The following is a 20,259-nucleotide window of genomic DNA, read 5'->3' on the forward strand; positions in this document are numbered from 1 at the left end:
GATTTGTGTGAATAGAAATAAAAACAAGATTATTTTAATTAAAACTTAAAAAAAAAAAATAAAGGTGGCAAGGGGCCATTTTACCCCTCACTTGTGTAAACTTTTATTAACACTCAGTCATCGTTATCTGGAATGTGTTTAATTGATTAATCACTTCTTTAAAATTCAGCTTCATTGACGGCAACAAGGTCATGTAGACTAATGTTGAATTGTATAAGAGAAGAATGTTGTGCTGCAAACAATTAGATATTAGAATATGTTAGGCCTATGTTATATTTTAGGTTATTTAGATGGTTAAATTTTTAAAATGAGAGTTTGTCAAACTCTTAATAGTGCACTCTGAAAAATAAGCAGCCTGGATGACCTGTCCATGGTGCTGATAGTAAATTGCAAGAGCAAAAGTCTATGCGATGGCGAAATAAAATAGGGTACAGCGGGGTTAAAAGCACACCTTAAGAAAATGAGCTTTTTTTTTTCTGGTCACAAAGTGTAACTGGATTCAAGAAATATATTTATTTTTATTGAGTATTGATGGAGCAACATAATTTGTGTGAAAAACAAGTTATATATATATATATAGATAGATAGATAGATAGATAGATAGATATAAAATCTTTTTTTTTTTTTTTTTGGTGGCCCAGGTGTGGGGTAAAAGGCCCCACAGGGTTTGTAGATACCTGGGGGCAATATAGGGCACAATTTGTCAACTTTGTAAACAATTTGTCAGACAGCAAGTAACAAATTAAGATAATGCTTATTCAAAATAACCACTTCAGAAAAGGGGGCATAATTTCTTGATAATTTCAATCACATTTGACAATTCATAACATCTTAAGTTTTCTATAAACAAATGAATCTCCATTGTGATTGAATCCGCCAATGTGAGCCCACTTTGAACATTTTTCATAACAAATCTATTCCCCCCCACTTAAGAAAAACAATGTATTTAATAGGGACATTTAGCTCCTGTAACAGGGGGCTTTTTAACACCAAATAATATCCTTTCACATATTGGAAAAAAATGTATGTATGCCTAATCGCCTCGAACACAATTGAAAATAAAAAAGTATTTTGTCTCAAAATAAATGTGATGATTTCCATGATATTCATTGGCTACAAATTTGCAGCATTTTAAAAATGATTAAATGTTAGATCAAATTACCTCAAAGTCAGTCTTTAGACATATTGCACGCAATGATCTCATGGAACAGGAAAATGTTCTAGTGCATAGTGACAAACAGGTGTTTAGGAGAGTCCTGTGGTAGTTTTTGATGCTATTTAGTGTTTTGGGAGAAAATTCAATCTTAGGTGCCTTTTACACCGTGGAGGCCTTTAGCCCCACTGTAGCCTACCCTATTCCAGTTTATATGGTGAGAGAGAGAGAGATAAGTCTTAATAATCAAATTCTGATCATATTTCAGGACCGCTGACTGACTGTCTGAATATTGTCACTGAATAAGCTAATGTACTGCCAAATAATCAAACCTTAAAAAGTCATCATAATTGACTTGATCCACAGAGGCTGTGTAACCAGCGTTCGCCGTTATTGGGCGCCATAATAAATAAATAACTAAAGAGGAGCGAACTGCAGCTGAACTGCTGATGTCAGGAGCTCCAGTGCTGCATTTCATGCTGCAGGGTGAATGGCGACGGCGATCTTCTCCGGATTCACACATGCGAACCTGACAAACAAGATGCGGACCGTCGTCAAACACTGCGTGATTATAGCGGCGGTATTATCGTGCCTGGTCCCGTCAGGAAACACGGCAAAAAAGGTTTTTAAATGCCCGTCCGCCTGTAGCTGCTCTAAAGAGTCTATAATTTGCGTCGGGTCTTCTTATGTCCCGCGATTCATACCCAACGATGTCAGTTCACTGTAAGTCTACATATTCATAAGTTTATTTATTGAATGTCTTTGCTATTTCTCAATGAGTGGGCTCTTACACAGTTATCTTTCAATGGGTATGGAGAAGCGACTTCTTTGCCATAATTGTGTAGCATTTTTCAGGCCAACAAGGCTCATATGCAGTTATATCTATATCATCTATATGTAAAAAGGTCTTGTTTTGTTAAAAAAAAAAAAAATGTCAGGCTTGCATTGAATTTCTACAGTGACTCATGTTTGCAATTGCAGGAGTATTGTGAATGGGACCTTCTCTGAGGTCAAGGAGGCGATGTTCTCGCACACGCCGTCCTTACAATTACTGTAAGTGGAATACATCTGACTAAGCAAATGTTCACTCTTTGTGTGGGAAAGAGTATGCCACAAATGCCTTGATATTGATACTTTAAGAAAGAAGCATCGTAAACTTTCCACTTCCCAGATGTGGAACCTCCTAAAGCATCCATCATGTTGGTTAGTCAGTATCCTAATGTACCTTATTAGTTTGAGAGACAAAAACTGGTTCGTTTTGAACCAGTGAGATCATGGCTCATGTGAGCTGCACGCCCTTTGTTGCTCCTTATACCCCTTAAAAAGTTCTGTGGTGGTGCTTTGAGGATTTCAGATGGTAGTACCATGGTACTGTATGATTACTGTATTCAAGTGCATGTGTTATAGTGCTATCGTGCCCCCCAAAAAACATGGCTGTACCATGGTATACCATGCCCAAAAAGTGAATTTTGGTACTTTTTTTTTGTTAGTAACTAAAGTGTTTATATTCTGATTTCAATACAAGTTAAGCTCAATCGACAGCATTTGTAGCATAATTTTGATTACCACAAAAATTAATTTCGACTTGTCCCTCCTTTTCTTAAAAAAAATAATCTGGGTCACTACCACCCTTGGAGTCGAGAGTTTGAATACAGGGCGTGCTGAGTGACTCCAGGCAGGTCTCTTAAGCAGCCAAATTGGCCCAGGTGGGTTCCAGTGAGGCACTTAGAATGGAAGTGAATGGGGCCAATCCGTAAATGTTAAACGACGATTTAAACATTTACATTTATGCATTTGGCAGACGCTTTTATCCAAAGCGACTTACATACTTATTACAGGGACAATACCCCTGGAGCAACCTGGAGTTAAGTGCCTTGCTCAAGGACACAATGGTGATGGCTGTGGGGATCGAACCAGCAACCTTCATAACTCTACCAGTTATGTGCTTTAGCCCACTACGCCACCACCACTCCAACCTTGCAGGTCAAATAATACTAGCGCTGTCAGCCGATTAAAACTTTTCATCATGATTAATCGCATACTTTTCATAGTTAATCACGATTAAACGCAAATTTTGAAAGTGCTGAAAATTTACTCTAAATACTACTGTTCTTATCAAAATGCATTTATCTCCTCCTTAGAAAACAAAAGAGAAGAATATATACTGTATCACTAATGCTTTATTAACATTTTACAAACAAAGCCTTTTAAAGTATTGAGAGAGAAATTCACTAAAATAGTAACATTAAATGTTTCCCAAATTCTAAGTGTAAGGTTGACTAATTAAAATAATTAGTCCCCATAGGTTGAGTATTCATTGCAATAGGCATTAAATCTCTTAAATGCTAATCCTCCACAAAATGAATCAGCGGGCAGACTGTGCCTCTCCTCTTTGCTGCAGCAATCTTGAAGCTGCATTCACGATTCTTACTAGGGCATCCACACCAGCATTAAATGCAGCTTTGAACTCCACATAAAAGGTGCTTACAGACAGTGAGCATGTTTACATGCACACCAATATGCTGATTATTCTTTAAATTCAGCTTATTTGAAACATCTGACAAAGCAATAAATCCGCATTTCCATGACATTTGAATTAATCACGTTATTCTCTGCTTTTGACATCAATCCGTGAAGAAGCATGCGCTCAACATGTGCACATATTGGATGAGCCAGTAAGAATGGCAGTTAATTTGTTTACATGCCATGCAAATCAGCGTCTACCTGTGTTGACCGGTTCTTTCATTAGCCATTTATGGCCTTTATGCCGATAAACACACATTATCGGTGTAAGAACCTACATGTAAGTGCGCTCAGTGTCTCATTCTGCATTTTCGTGATAGCTAAGACTTGACATGCTTCTGTGGTAATAAAACTGTGCATTACAAAGGCTGCAAAGTACTTGATTTCTGTCACAAGTCCCATCTGGGCTTGTTTTGTACAACAAATGGCATCACTTGATCAGTGACATGAAATCACTGTTATGTGTGTGTGTTTGTGGTGTGTACTTCAGTGTAATGTATCCTGACACAATGCAAAGGTTCCGCCCTATTCCAACCAGTGTTTAGAACTCACACGGAGATGAATAAAATGCCAAAATCTAATGTCAAACCGGTAAATGCGTTGATTGCGATTAAGAAAATTACGTGTTAAACATTGTAAAATAATTGTGTAAATAATTCAAATAAAAAGTGTCAGTAATTTTTTTCTTGAATTAAAGTATCTGTTCTACTAATATAGAACTATATTTTGGCCCTTGTTAAGGACATTGAAAAAATGGTCAAGGTTGGAATATAACATGCTTACATTTTTAAAGACATGCATTTAGCCTAATTTGCTAATGCATTTAGATACATTCTGTCACTCTGTTGACTTTCTCATAGCTGTTATTGGATGCTTTCATGATGTCAGTGGTTTGATATACTTACATAGGGATATAGATAGATCTATGCTTGCCCCAACACTAGATGGAGATTACATTAATGGTGAGAGTGCACGTTTTATCTACAGTATGTGTATTCCAAAGCTGTCTGTGATCCAACTAAATTTATATAAAGAGTGTTTGTTACAGATTGTTTTTTACACAGCACTGCAATATACAGCCTGACTTGTCTTAATTAGATTCTGGCTGTAAATCTCTGACAGGTTGCTTAACTCCAATGCACTCACTACAATCAGGGATGACGCGTTTGCTGGTCTTGCGCACCTGGAATACCTGTAAGTGTGTAATCATTTTGGTCTTTCTTTTCTTTTAACAAATATATAGCTATTTTAAAACCTCATAATGTAGATGTCTGGTACAGTATTGTTGCTATAGCAATGGTAGGTCTATGTGTTTTTAAGTGACCGCTTTGTGAGAGCAAGAGATTTTCAGATACAAACACCTGTTTCCTGTGTATTTGTACCTGTTTATAATATAATGAACAATATTAATTTCTCATGCATTGAAGATGTAAATATTGTTATTTTTTGATTATGTGTCCATGCATTTCATTTAAATGTAATTTACTTTTATTTAATTGGATGTTCTGCACTATTTATACTATGTTTTTCACAAATATATGTCTTTCTTTTTTTTTTTTTTTTTTTGGTTGTTTCTACTGTTTGTTTCAGTTTATTATCCACATCTCACCTGTTATGACCACTGTATGATTCCCACTAATCCTTCTACTCTTGCAGCCTAAATGTTCTTCTTATTCTCTAGGTTTATAGAAAACAACAAGATTGAGACAACATCAAAATACTCTTTCAGAGGACTTAGGGATTTGACCCATCTGTACGTCTATGACTGTGTATTATAATTGTAATCATAATTTAATAACATCCCATTACCAATTGTTTGTACTGTACTGTTATGTACTTTACTGTACAATGTTGCTGTATCCTCACAGGTCTTTGGCAAATAACAACATTAAAGCTTTGCCACGAGATCTATTCATAGATCTGGACTCATTGATAGAGCTGTGAGTTTGAACTTATGGAAATGGAAATGATTACTCAGTGTGTGTAAAAAGATAATCCACAGTACAGGTGCTGGTCATATAATTAGAATATCAACAAAAAGTTGATTTATTTCACTAATTCCATTCAAAAAGTGAAACTTGTATGTTATATTCATTCATTACACACAGACTGATATATTTCAGATGTTTATTTCTTTTAATTTTGGTGATTATAACTGACAACTAAGGAAAATCCCAAATTCAGTATCTCAGAAAATTAGAATATTACTTAAGACCAATACAAAGAAAGGATTTTTAGAAATTTTGGCCAACTGAAAAGTATGAACATGAAAAGTATGAGCATGTACAGCACTCAATACTTAGTTGGGACTCCTTTTGCCTGAATTACTGCAGCAATGCGGCGTGGCATGAGTCGATCAGTCTGTGGCACTGCTCAGGTGTTATGAGAGCCCAGGTTGCTCTGATAGTGGCCTTCAGCTCTTCTGCATTGTTGGGTCTGGCATATCGCATCTTCCTCTTCACATTACCCCATAGATTTTCTATGGGGTTAAGGTCAGGCGAGTTTGCTGGCCAATTAAGAACAGGGATACCATGGTCCTTAAACCAGATACTGGTTGCTTTGGCACTGTGTGCAGGTGCCAAGTCCTGTTGGAAAATGAAATCTGCATCTCCATAAAGTTGGTCAGCAGCAGGAAGCATGAAGTGCTCTAAAACTTCCTGGTATACGGCTGCGTTGACCTTGGACCTCAGAAAACACAGTGGACCAACACCAGCAGATGACATGGCACCCCAAACCATCACTGACTGTGGAAACTTTACACTGGACCTCAAGCAACGTGGATTGTGTGCCTCTCCTCTCTTCCTCCAGACTCTGGGACCCTGATTTCCAAAGGAAATGCAAAATTTACTTTCATCAGAGAACATAACTTTGGACCACTCAGCAGCAGTCCAGTCCTTTTTGTCTTTAGCCCAGGCGAGACGCTTCAGACGCTGTCTGTTGTTCAAGAGTGGCTTGACACAAGGAATGCGACAGCTGAAACCCATGTCTTGCATACGTCTGTGCGTAGTGGTTCTCCCCCACATTTTTGAATGGGTTTTGTTTCACAATCCTCTCCAGGGTGCGGTTATCCCTATTGCTTGTACACTTTTTCTACCACATCTTTTCCTTCCCTTCGCCTCTATTAATGTGCTTGGACACAGAGCTCTGCCAGCATAATTTTTATGTTATAAGACATAAAAGCCTCTTTTGCAATGACCTTTTATGTCTTGCCCTCCTTGTGCAACGTGTCAATGGTCATCTTTTGGACAACTGTCAAGTCAGCAGTCTTCCCCATGATTGTGTAGCGTACAGAACTAGACTGAGAGACCATTTAAAGGCCTTTTGAGTTAATTAGCTGATTAGAGTGTGGCACCAGGTGTCTTCAATATTGAACCTTTTCACAATATTCTAATTTTCTGAGATACTGAATTTGGGATTTTCCTTAGTTGTCAGTTATAATCATCGAAATTAAAAGAAATAAACGTTTGAAATATCAGTCTGTGTGTAATGAATGAATATAATATACAAGTTTCACTTTTTGAATGGAATTAGTGAAATAAATCAACTTTTTGATGATATTCTAATTATATGACCAGCACCTGTACTTTAGATGAATGTAGGATGCTCTGTTTATGGAGCATACAAATAAATAAGAATTTTATAATAATAATAAGATTATTTCAATAATAGTTATTATTATTATTATAAAATTTATGTTTTTACAACAAAAATACTTTTAACTATTCAATAATAATTTTGACCAATTCTATTTTTGATCTTTAAAGGTTGGTTGGTTTTGATCTTTTGCTTTTGTTGTATTTCCTTCTAGAGACCTGAGGGGCAATGCCTTTGAGTGTGATTGCCGAGCGAAATGGCTGATGATGTGGCTAAAGAGCACTAATGCCACTGTATCAGACGTCCTCTGTGCTGGCCCTGAGGAGATGAAGGGCAAACGACTCAATGACATGGCAAGCTTGCATAACGAGTGCATCTCCACAGGTATGAAAATGTCTGTGTGTGAGCGCATGCTAGCTTGATTGTGCACGAGTGTGTACCTGCCTTTCAAACTCAGCCAGTGTTTAAAAATTCAACTTAAAAATTCTTAATGAAAGGAAAAGTTCACCCATAAATTAAAATTCTATCATTATTTACTCACCATAATGTTGTTCCAAACCTGTATGTTGTTATTTTTTCTGTGGAACACAAATGATGAAAATTTGAAGAATCTTTAAACAGCTTGTTTCCCATACAAGGACATTACCATTTCTGTGTGAAGTTTCAAAAAGGACAAAAACAATTATAAAAGCACCATAAAAGTAGTCTATATGACTCAGTATATTCCATGCCTTCTGAAAAACACAACAAATTGTATATGTGGAACAGACCAAAGTGAATAACAACTTAAATTTAATCATATACAGAGTCATATGGCTTCAGAAAATTTGGAAAATAATCCATAAATTGTATGGATTATATTGATAGTGCTTTCATGGTAAGGTTTTTATTTTTTGGTCCTTTAACATACATCACTATGAACTGTCCTTGTATGGAAAAAAGCCATGTGAACATTTTCAAAAGTTCTCTTTTCGTGTTCCATGGAAGAAATATCCAGCATACAGGTTTATAATGACATGAGTGTGAATAAAAATAAATGACAGAATGTTCATTATTGGTTGAATTATTTCTTTGAGTTCTTAGAGCACACATCATACTGCAGTACTCAAAGTGTATAGACTTTTTTATTTTTTATAGCTTATATATATATATATATATATATAAATCCTCAAGGACTGAGGAATAGGAAAGTTAATATTTATTTTTGAAACATTCTGAATGGACATTTTTCATATCTTACAAAGACTTATTGCGGATCTCTTTAGGGCTTTTATACAGTATAACAAGTGCAGAACAGCTAATGATGAAGTTATATGTGTAAAAAAACTACGTTACTAAGATCTGATTTTACCTTATGTTCTATTGGCCAGATTTTATCCCCCTTCACTCTGTTTCTACTGAGTCTTTATCTGTGGACACATTCTCCCACAAGAATGATGTGTATGTGGCCATTGCTGCTCCCAACATAGAGAGTTGCATGGTGCTCCAATGGGACCACATCGAGATGAACTTCAGGAGTTACGACAACATCACAGGTACAGTCTTGTTAATGATATGATGGGAAATATTGTGTATGGCACAAGATAAACAAAATGGAAATAAAAATAAAAAAGCCATTCTTATTGATTTTCCCAAAGAGTGAAAACACTTTGGCAGCATAGAACATCTGTTTGTTTGAGCAGTCTAAAATGTCAACTTCAGGCTCAACCAATGTTTTGGCAGGACTACCTATATTAAGTTGTTTAGCATGGAATTTACAGGTTTGTTAAAAACAAAAACAAAACAAAAAACAAGGCACATAGAGGTTTGGACAGAGATGTTAGGAGTGCTTGGGAAATCTGTTTGGAAACAATCAGTATATTTGCAATTCCATTTGGTACCACTAGTCACTTTAGAGTTACACACGTCACCTTCCTAACTTATCCTCTCAAACATCTCTTTTTATTAATTTCAGGTCAGTCTATTGTTGGCTGCAAGTCTGTGATTATCCAGGACCAGGTCTTTGTCATTGTCGCTCAGCTTTTTGGTGGTTCTCACATCTATAAATTTGATGAGGACCAAAGCAAGTTCACGAAATTCCAGGACATTGAGGTGTCTAAGGTATCTAAGCCAAATGATATTGAGGCCTTCCAGATTGGCAATGACTGGTTCTTCATCATCGCTGACAGCTCAAAGGCTGGCCTATCCACTCTCTACAAATGGAACGACAAGGGCTTCTACTCCTACCAGTCCCTCCATGAATGGTTTCGGGATACTGATGCAGAATTTGTAAATTTGGACGATAAGGCCCATCTTATCCTAGCGAGCCGTTCCCAGGTACCAGTGATCTACCAGTGGAGCAAAAGCACTCAGAAATTTGCCTTGCAAGGGGAGGTCCCCAACATGGAGGATGTAGTTTCTGTCAAGGCCTTCTGGATCAAAGAGGAACTGTATCTGGCATTGACGAGATACATTGGTGACTCCAAAGTCGTGCACTGGAGTGCTAAGGAGTTCTCTGAGGTTCAGGCTCTTCCTTCAAGGGGATCCATGATCCTGCAGCCTTTTTCCTTCAAAGAGAGGTACTATCTGGCTCTCGGAAGTGACTATACTTTTTCACAGGTCTATCTGTGGGATGCTGAGCAGAAGATTTTTGAGCATTTCAAGGAAGTCTATATCCAGGCTCCACGTTCCTTCACTGTGGTCTCCACTGACCGAAGGGACTTTGTATTTGCCTCCAGTTTCAAGGGCAGCACACAGATCTTTGAGCATATCATCATTGATCTGAGCCTTTGAGTGCTGTTGTGGACACAGGCTCATTTGTGCTCAGCAGCACCCTCTGGTAGATGGAACTTTTCCTGGGTGATTGACAAGGGAGGTCTGAGAAGCATATTACGGCATTATCAGGCTCACAGTAATTAGTACTTCATGCATATATGTAGTTTTACATTGATTCTGGGAGGGCCCTGGCATTTTATGCTGTGCCATATTAGAATCGTTATGTATTAATTATAACATTACATGTACAATTCCTCAGCCCCACTAAATCAGAAGACATTTCTCTCAAACTTGGTGCATGGATGGCTGAAAAGAGTTGCACTTGTCACCTGTAGCTATCTAAATCACTCTCCATATCGATATATAACATTTCAAAAGTCTGATGCTGATATCATGCATGATGTGGCTGAAAAATAAAAATAAATAAATAAAGAGTAGCAAATAGAAAAGCACAATTTTCAAAGCAGGCATGCAAATGACATTTGAAATAAAAGTACAGGGGACAAATGCAGTTTTATTAACTTTAGTAACATTAAAGTCCGATGAATAATATTTTTACCTCATCATTTAACTATTTATTGAAATTACATCTTTGTTGGTGAATGGACAACTATGTCAGGTAAATAATCAATTAAAACGAAGCGCCTCTATCAAATTCAACAGAATCTGTTCAGAGTAGAACAAATAATAACTTCAGGTTCAATTGAGTGGGCATTAGGTAGACATGTCATGTGTTGGTTTATAGGGGATGGGTGTACTGAAGTTAAGAACATAAAGCATTTTGTAAAAAAAAAAAAAAAAAAGGAAGAAGAAGAATATATGCTTAAATACAGGGAAACTGTCAAAAGCACAAACCTTTAAAATCATCATATGTCCATTAAATGGATGTGACTTACTGTTACTCATTCAAATGAAACAAATTTTCCATGCAAATGGTTAACTGATTTTTGGTTCCAGATTTTTGTTCTGTGCAATGAATGTAAAAACCTTTTTTATTTGATCATTGTTCTAACTGCAAACAAAAACTGAATGTCTGATTTTTTTTTTAATAACAAGTGTTAAAATAAGAGCCTTTATTTCCTTACTGTTGTGCTAGCTGGAATTTGAATATAGAGAAAGGAAGACAACCCCCAAATTATCATTGCAGCCTGCAAATGCATGATATCCCTACCCTTAATCCTTAACCCTTCAGTCTTATAAACACTCAAAAAACTGTTTTTTAATCAAGTAATGTTCCTACTCATAGTACCAGTTTAAATTTTTCTGTTATGCAAGTTATTAAAAAAAATTAAACTTTTTACATGTCATAGTTGATTTTATTCTCATTTGTTGTAAATAAATGCTTATTATGCTCTGATCAGGGGTGTAGATTCCGGGGGGATGGGGGAAGGTAACCCCCAATAATCAAAACAAGTAAGTACAATTAATGGAAACAAGTAAATGCTTCATGCTGCAACCTGTAGGTTTGGTTTCAGTTGATTGAATCAGAATGAGCTTTATTGCCAAGTATGCTTTCATACACAAGGACTTTTTTGCTGAGTGAGTAACTCCTCCAAATGATTCAGTGCGTGAGTGAGCTGGGTGATTCAGTTTGAAGCGTGAACCAATTCAAACCACTCTGCTATCCTGTGTGGTGGGACCACTTCATTGTAAAAACAAAACTTACTCAAAAGAGTAATTTGTGAATAGAACATCTCTAGTTCTCATTCAAACCTGCCAACATTAGATGAGACCAGGATTGGTTGGCTACAGTGGTTGGTTGGCACAGAGTTTCAAAAAAAATGTGAGTTCATATAGATGGTATCAAGTATATTTTCTTATCTGTGATGAGCTATGCTAGCTGGCTAACTTCATTTACAAAAATAGTGTGAGTGGGGTTGGAGTGTTTTTTTTTTTTTTTTGGCTCATTGTCTTTGGGTTGGTAAGCACATTAGGTATATATATAAAAAAAAGAATAGATAAAAATGTATAACCTTCATTCACGCTATTAACAAATTAATACCTCTACAGACACAGACATTTTATAAAATAATGTATTATAATAACGTGTTGTTATTATTACACATACACATGGTTCAAGCCAAACCAATGATTTGATTTGTTTCCATCATGTGACATTTATAAATGTTTTACAGGATTATAAGAAAAGATTTATATATTTATATATATTAATATAAGTAAGAATAAGTCATTTTAACTCCAAACTATAAATACATTATATATAAATCATATTCATAATAATTACATAATCATTACTTATATTAATGATATAAGACAATTATGTTTTGAGTAGCCTACTGTTGTCCTGGTTTAAAAAAAAACTATTGTTTGTTTTTCTGTGCATTGCTTCTATCTGAAAATTATGGGGTTTTTACACTGTGCCAACCAACTCCATAACCTGTGCAAACCAACATCAATATGGGTTGGCACAAATGCACAACATAACTTTAACCATTAATTAACAACTGTCAATAAATATTTGCTTTCAATGTGTGTTTTTTAACCTTAGAAATTAAGGTTTCATTTGCACCTAGTTGGGGTATCCTAAGTAACCAGAGACACCAGAGACAGACATTCAAATAAAAATGAAAAATGTGCCAACCAACCCCAGAGAACCGGACATATGGCTTGATGTTAAACGTAGGCATAATGTTATAGTGTTTGTCAACGTTACCCTGCTACCTAATAAAAAAATATCTTAGCTACTGAAAAGTGAACAATACATGAAGACGTCCAGTAAAAGTGCTAATACAATAAACTAATATATTACAATGTAAAACCAGTGGAGCAGGTGTTTCTAATCATTCCTCTTGGTCCCTCCTCCCATCCGCCTTCTCTCAGCAGTGTGAGCTCACATAAAAATCAGCAAGTGTGTGCCGATTGTTCTTTAGCCGAAATAGGTATATGTTGACCGAATTTGAAAACACTGCCTCCAGAGGCTAATGCAGGAAGTGTTTCAGAGCATATAAACAAGTGTGACATCCATTTATATCCAGGAGAGGTCGCCAGAAGCTAGTTGTAAAAATAATTGTTTTCAGCTAAACAGGGTGTAATACAGTGAAGAGAAATGCTTTATTTTATTTTATGTACCCCCAATCAAAACCCAAATCTAACCCTAACCATTAGTAGAGACAAAATGCAATGTTAGGGATAAAAATGCAACCTCCATGTCATGCTTGTGATTGTTTATTCAAATGTGATTACTTCCTCGTTTGAATTGGGATTGAACTGTGGTCTCCCATGCAACTGACGCAACGCGCTAACTACCAGTCGTGGCACAAGGGAAAGTAATGGATACTTTTAAACTCCAAAAAGCACATAAAGGTAGCAGAAAGGTAATCCATAAGACTCTATAATCCATGTCTTCTGAAGCAATCCAGTCAGTTTGGGTGAGAATAGACCAAAATATAAATGATCATAATTTTAAGCTTGATTAGACTTCCTAGTGCTTGATGCATGCTAGAGCCCTAGATGGCACTAGGAAGTGTAATCGAGCTTGAAATTATGATCACCAAGGACACTGCTGATATCAAGATTTACAGTGAAAAAGGAGTTTATTCTCACCATAAACCGATTGGATCACTTTAGAAGACATGGATTAAACCACTGGAGTCTCATGGATTTTTTTATGCTGTCTTTATGTGCTTTTTTTTTAAGAGCTGAGATATTCTTCTAAAAATCTTTGTTTGTGTTCTGCAGAAGAAAGAAAGACATACACATCTGGGATGGCATGAGGATAAGTAAACGATGAGATAATTTTCATTTTTTCTATTTCTTTAACATTCCTTTAACTGGTGTCTTTGCAAGATTTTATTTTATTTTTTTGTGATATGTGTTATATGTTATATGGGGCACTTTTCATTAAGATTTAAGATTGAGACTGGGGCATTTAAAGTTATCAGCTTATTTTGCACTGTAATCGTGTGCCAATAGCGAGTCAGTATCATGTTACAAACTTGTAAGCTTTTGTATGTGGCAGCCTTACTCGGTACGTATGGGACAACAAAATAACATATATTCAATGTCATAATTCCAAATGTTTAACATCTCTTAACAGATTGCCTTGAATATTTGAAGAACCATGGCAGTTCCATGTTCCATATCCAGTGTAACCAAGTACAACACACCCGCTGATACAATGTATCATAAACAACAATTTTAAGTATTTTTGCAAATTAATCAAAGACAGGCATATCAATGGACTGTACCATTTTGCAGACTGGAAAGACAATATTACCCCATTGACAGCAGCAGTTATATGCAGAAATGAAAAGATCTGTTTTGGGTTTATTTACTTAATAAATAATAAATAAAGCAAATAAATGTTTCAGGTAAGTGTTCTCAGGCTTCGGAAACCTCTCTTTCTCATGAGCAAAATCTTCCAGCTCATTGATATTCTTTGGTTTCTGTGCTGCCACTGCTTCCTTGAAATCCCAACAAAGGTTTGCAATGGGATTTTAATGATGGACTGAAAGGGCCATTTAAGGACATTCCACGACCTATCCCTGAAACTTTTGGACAACTCCTTGGTGTTATTGTCTTGCTGGAAAGTCCAGTGATCACCGAGCTTCAATTTACACACTGAAGGCATCACATTTTTCATGCCAAAATGGCCTGATACCTGAAAGAATCCATGGTGGCAGTCACATAGTCAGGATAGCCGTTTCCTGCAGCCGCAAAACACCCCCATAACAGGACTGACCCACCTCCATGCTTGACTGTGGGGATGGCGTCGTTCTTGTCATCACCTTGTCATCTTACTCCAGACGTACTGCTGACCCATGGGTCTAAAACTCATTTTCAGTTTAGTGTCATACGTCTATAAAACCTTCTTCCAGGACTCCACAGGTCTTTCCTACTTCTTTCCTATTACTTCTTGAATATTCAAGTCAACATTTCCCTTGGTGAAGTTTTGCTTTTTCCACACCCCAAGAAGGTTGCTGTTGTACCATATTTAAAACAAATGTATGAATGGTGCTGCCAACTTTGTCTATTGGAAGTTAAAGTACCTTGGAAATGTACTTTTAACCATGACCCTTCTTGTGCAATGAAATCATCTCCTCTATTAGCTTTTGAGACAGCTTATTTTTAAGTGCATTTTTTGCATAGAAACACATTTTTGCTTACAACGCTAAACTTAAATTTTAAAACTTGAATAAGTGCCATTGCAGATTGATGACTTAATTTTGTTTTAAAACAATTACTTGTGTAGCCTTACATATTTAAGAAACAGCTACATGCAATAGGGGTTGAATAATTATGCCATGACTATTTGAATAATATAATGGGGGGGGGGCGATGGGTTGAATAATTTCGATTGCAACTGTACATGGAATTCAAGCAAAATTGAGCTTCTTGTCTATGGATTGTTTGCCTATATAAATGAGTTTGCCCCTAAACTTGTTCAGTCTTGTGGATTGTCTTCAGTCCCATATAGGATATTTTATTCTTCAAACAAAATCTGAAGTCATTGCTCACAGACAGTTTGTGTAAGAAAGCTGCTTCTTCAAAGAGCAAGAAAAAGAAGAACAGAATCCAGCAAGAGGTGGAGTCACTGGAGGGTGAGCAGCAAGATAAAGAAGAGGATAAAACAGAAATGGAACAACCATTTCCGGAAAGTGCAGTGACTCCCATCAAGGAATCTATTTCAATCATTCAGCCACATATTCCTGTGAAGAATCCAGCAAGACCAAAAGAGTGGAAAAGCCATCATGGAGGCCCAAATTGGAGAAGCTCACTAAAATGGATGCTACTGATACCAACATACTGAGAAATGTTACTCTTGTTTTCAGTGATGAATTTCAGATAGCCAAAGTGATGAAACAGAAGTTTTTCTTGGTCTGAGGGATGACGGCTTAGAGGTAGCTGAGAAACGAAGGATTAAGTCTAAATACAGAATCCTTAAAAACTAAAAGGAATTTTTACAGCTTCCACAACTTGATAGTCCCTCCATTGTGCGATATGTGGACTTTGCAGAGGATATCATAGCCATATCATGCTGTTCATGTGTTGTACTTTTTATAGTTTACTTCCATGTTTTATCTTCATCAAACAGCAATGTCAAATGTAAATCGTCATTTTCTGAAGCAACAGTGCCACCTTGAGTAAGAAATAGCATGAATATTATTTATGTGTATACACACACGGGATACTGATAATTCACCATTGTTGATAATTAATTGTTGCACAGAAAATCAACATGATATAGTATTTATTTGTATGAATATAGTGCTAATTTATTTTGTAATAAACAAAGAAATAGATATCTTGTGATTGTAAATGTATATAGATATAAAATAATCATAAAAATACTGACAGTCTAACATAGAGTAGGGTCTCTAATGACCCATACAATTTTGGTACTCAAACCATTATAATTGTTTTGTTGTTGTTGTTTTTTTTTTTCAATTTTGGTATTTTTTTGTGTTATACTATTTAAAAGAGAAAGATTAAGGAATACTAAAGAGGTGTGCATACCGGCACAACTCCAAAAAATGGATAAGGTTCAAGGAGTGGAATGACGTCCCAGGTCACTAAAGACCTGAGGTATGTGTTTAAGGGTTAAATTGTCATCCCTGTTACTATGATTTTCAGAATCAGAATGAGCTTTATTGCCAAGTACACTTACACACACAAGGAATTTGTCATGGTGACAGAAGCTTCCAGTGCAAAGATAATGCAACCATATATACATACATACAAACATATACATTTAAACATATATACATATAGTGACATAAACATAAAAAATAAGATATAACAAATAAAAAAGAGAAATATACAATAGAGCAATACTGTTGTTTGAATATTTTATATACAGATATTCAGTTATGTGAAGAGGTAGGATATGTTAAAGAATATAAATTTAATATAGATATAAGTAGGAATGGATGGATTAAATATTGCACATGGTTGGTTGTATTGATAAAAGGAAAGTATATGGGGGCAGTTTTAACTGTTCATGAGGTGGATATCCTGAGGGAAAAAACAGTTCCTGTGCCTGGCTGTTCTGTTGCTCAGTGCTCTGTAGCACCGGCCAGAGGGCAACAGTTTGAAAAGGAAGTGTGCTGGGTAAATGGGGTCAAGAGTGATTTTACCAACCCTTTTCGTCACTCTGGATGTGTACAGTTCTAGCAGGGTGGGTAGGGGAGCGCCAATAATCCTCTCAGCAGTCCAAACTATCCTTTGAAGTAGCTGAACCAAATCAGACAGTTATAGAAGTGCAAAGGACAGACTCAGTGACTGCGGAGTAGAATTGTATCAGGGTGAACTTCCTCAGCTGGCGAAGGAAGTACAACCTCTGCTGGGCCTTTTTCAAAATTGAGTCTATGTGGGTCTCCCACTTCAGGTCCTGTGAGATGGTAGTGCCCAGGAACCTGAATGACTCCACTGCTTCCACAGTGCTGTTCAGAATGGTGAGTGGGGGTAATGTTGGGGTGTTCCTCCTAAAGTCCACTATCATCTCCACTGTTTTGAACGTGTTCAGCTCCAGGTTGTTTTGACTGCACCAGATGGCCAGCTGTTCAACTTCCCTTCTGTATGCAGACTCGTCATCACCTTGGATGAGGCCGATGACTGTAGTGTCGTCTGTGAACTTCAGGAGCTTGACAGAGGGATCCTTGGCGGTGCAGTCATTTGTGTACAGGGAGAAGAGTAGTGGGGAGAGCACACATCCCTGGGGAGCACCAGTGCTGATTGTACATGTGCTGGAGGTGAATTTTGCCATTCTCACTAGCTGCTGCCTGTCCATCAGAAAGCTGGTGATCCACTGATAGATAGATCCGGGAACAGAGAGCTGGGTTATTTTACTCCATAGGAGAGAGGGGCTGATGGTGTTAAAAGCTGAACTGAAGTGAACAGGTCCCTGGTCTGTCTAGATGTTTAAGTATTTTTACACTAAATTCTCTTTCTAATAAACACCTTGTAGTGTCATAACCTTGAGCATAAATCTGTAAAACTGTAAAACCTGTTACTGATTTAAAGACATAGCTATCCCAACTGCCAACATATTTTAGAAAAATAAATTTAGCTTGAGATGGCACAATGCAATTTATCAACACTTAATACATTCTTTTTCTAATAGAATTTTAACTTTACAGGAAGTTCCTTTAAAAATCACCTTTTTGAAATGGAAAAGGCACTGATTTCAAGGAATGACCCATAATGAAAGCCATTTAATCATCATAAACAACAAAAATAAAAACAGGCCATATGAGCTGTGAAACTTGGTATAAGAAAGAGCTGAATAAATTAGTGGTAATAAAACCGTTTCCTAAATAAAATATAAATAATCAGTCCAGCCCCGGGGCAAAAATCTGCAGACTTTTCACATTCGTTTTTTTCTCTCTGTATAAATCGGTAAGAGTTGCGCGTTTCAACCATTTATCAGGCTATCACTTGCAAGGTATTTCTCACACGATCTCTCTCAGGTGGCGTTAACCGGTAGGGAAGTAATTTGATAAATTATCAATGAATGATCAAATGTTTTGTGTTAAATATTCTGAATAAACCTGAGTATGCTTTTAATTTGATTTCATATAATTACTGTGAAGAGCACATATCAAAATTAACCAGTTGACGATTGAGAAAAGTTTATGTTTTTAACTGCATTAATAGTATATATGATATCTATGTTCTTTATAAAATTATTTATAAATGAAATCCAGATGGACGTTTAACAAAAATGAAGTCTTATAATCTTTGCAGTCTTTATATGTTGGAATTAATTTATCTTTGAAAGTTGACACAAGAACTTCTCTCTCTCCAGCCTTATTTTACCCTGTAATGCATATTGAGCCAGTATCTTGTGGCAACCCTGCAAATTTTTACATGATGGTCACTACACTATAGCCTATGAGGCAACAAAGAAATATGCACAATATAAAAAATATCCATAATGCCAAATGTTTTATATCTCTTAACAGATTGCCTGTAATATTTGAAGAACCATGGCATTCCAGTTCCAATTATCCACAATAGAAGTTCCAGTTCCAGTTGTTCCAGTAGTACCAAGATAAACAGACCACCAAATATAATGGATCAAAGACAAGTCACAGAAATTTCGCAAATTAATGCGAGGTAGGGATATCAATGGACTTTACCATTCTGAAGATTTGAATGATGATATCACCCTACTGACAGCAGCAGTTGTATACAGGAATGAGGAAATTTGTTCTTATCTGCTTGAAGAGTCTGCCGATCCCAACAAACCCTCAACAAAAGGACTAGCTCCTCTACACTATGCTGCAATTATATCTGGAGTTCCATTGACTATTGTAAAAAGAATACTGGCAGCAAAAGCTAATCTAGATGGAAATAAATTACAAATGCTTACTCCATTTCAATATGCTGTTGATTATGGCCGTGAAGACATTGTGAAAGCACTTATAGAAGTTGGAGCTTCAGCTGTAAGTAACTATGGAAGGAATCCAGTGCTTGATAAAAAAAGTGGAAAACATAATCAATCGATTATCGATACAGAAGGAAGATTTAGCAAAAGTCCAGATATTTCTCTCTTTTTCTCATGCTGTAACAAAAAAAGACCAGAGAGAAGTTTTTGAATTCTATGAGAAGCATTTTCTTGAAGAGCACCCTGTATTTCATACAATTCTGTTTGAAGGGTACTTTGGTGTCATTGGACAAGGTGCAGAGATGTATCGTCAGAGTGGCACTCAAGTGGTTAAAAGATACAGAAAGTGCAGACCAGTATATTAAGGAAATCATCAAGCTCTTTCCAAGAATGCCTCAGGAGAATTCTCTGGTTGCACTTAACTGCTTAAATGTTGCTTTGTGTGTCAGTGAAAGAATATCTTCTCAGGTATTAAATCAGCTTGTGCCAGTTCTAACAAACAGACTCCAGCACTTTGGAAACCCACAAGCAGAAATTGTCAATCTATTGATACTAAAAATACTCAATGTCATGATGCAAAAGACATCTGAGCAAAAACTCAGCACAAACCATTTTGTCTATGAAAAGTTGTGCAAAGATCTGTTGCCTCTCACAGATGCTAATTATTAAAGTCTAAATGCAGTTTGGACCTATGGATTGTTTGCCTATATATATGACTTTGCTCCAGAACTTGTTGGAATGTATGGATTGTGCTCGGTACCAGAGAGGATACTTTGCTCTGCAGAGCTAGAGATGGATGAAGTAATGAAAAAAAAGCTGCAAAAGCTGAACACATCACTCAGACATCCACCAGGTTCAAGTGCAGTGGATAGTTTATGTGAGAAGA

The 20,259-nt window shown here is 36.5% G+C and overlaps 1 protein-coding gene across 1 annotated transcript; it reads left to right on the plus strand.

Annotated features, from left to right (window-relative positions):
- Positions 1-873: 873 nt before the first annotated feature.
- Positions 874-10,840, plus strand: LOC127417815 (leucine-rich repeat LGI family member 2-like). The gene is made up of 8 exons (XM_051658433.1): positions 874-1,876; positions 2,135-2,206; positions 4,799-4,870; positions 5,358-5,429; positions 5,545-5,616; positions 7,485-7,654; positions 8,641-8,805; positions 9,225-10,840. Exons 1-8 carry the CDS (start codon positions 1,644-1,646, stop codon positions 10,040-10,042), a joined length of 1,674 nt encoding a protein of 557 aa, XP_051514393.1. The 5' UTR covers positions 874-1,643; the 3' UTR covers positions 10,043-10,840.
- The last annotated feature ends 9,419 nt before the right edge of the window (positions 10,841-20,259 follow it).

Source organism: Myxocyprinus asiaticus, chromosome 1 (genome assembly GCF_019703515.2).
Source record: "Myxocyprinus asiaticus isolate MX2 ecotype Aquarium Trade chromosome 1, UBuf_Myxa_2, whole genome shotgun sequence".
Lineage (NCBI taxonomy): Eukaryota > Metazoa > Chordata > Actinopteri > Cypriniformes > Catostomidae > Myxocyprinus > Myxocyprinus asiaticus.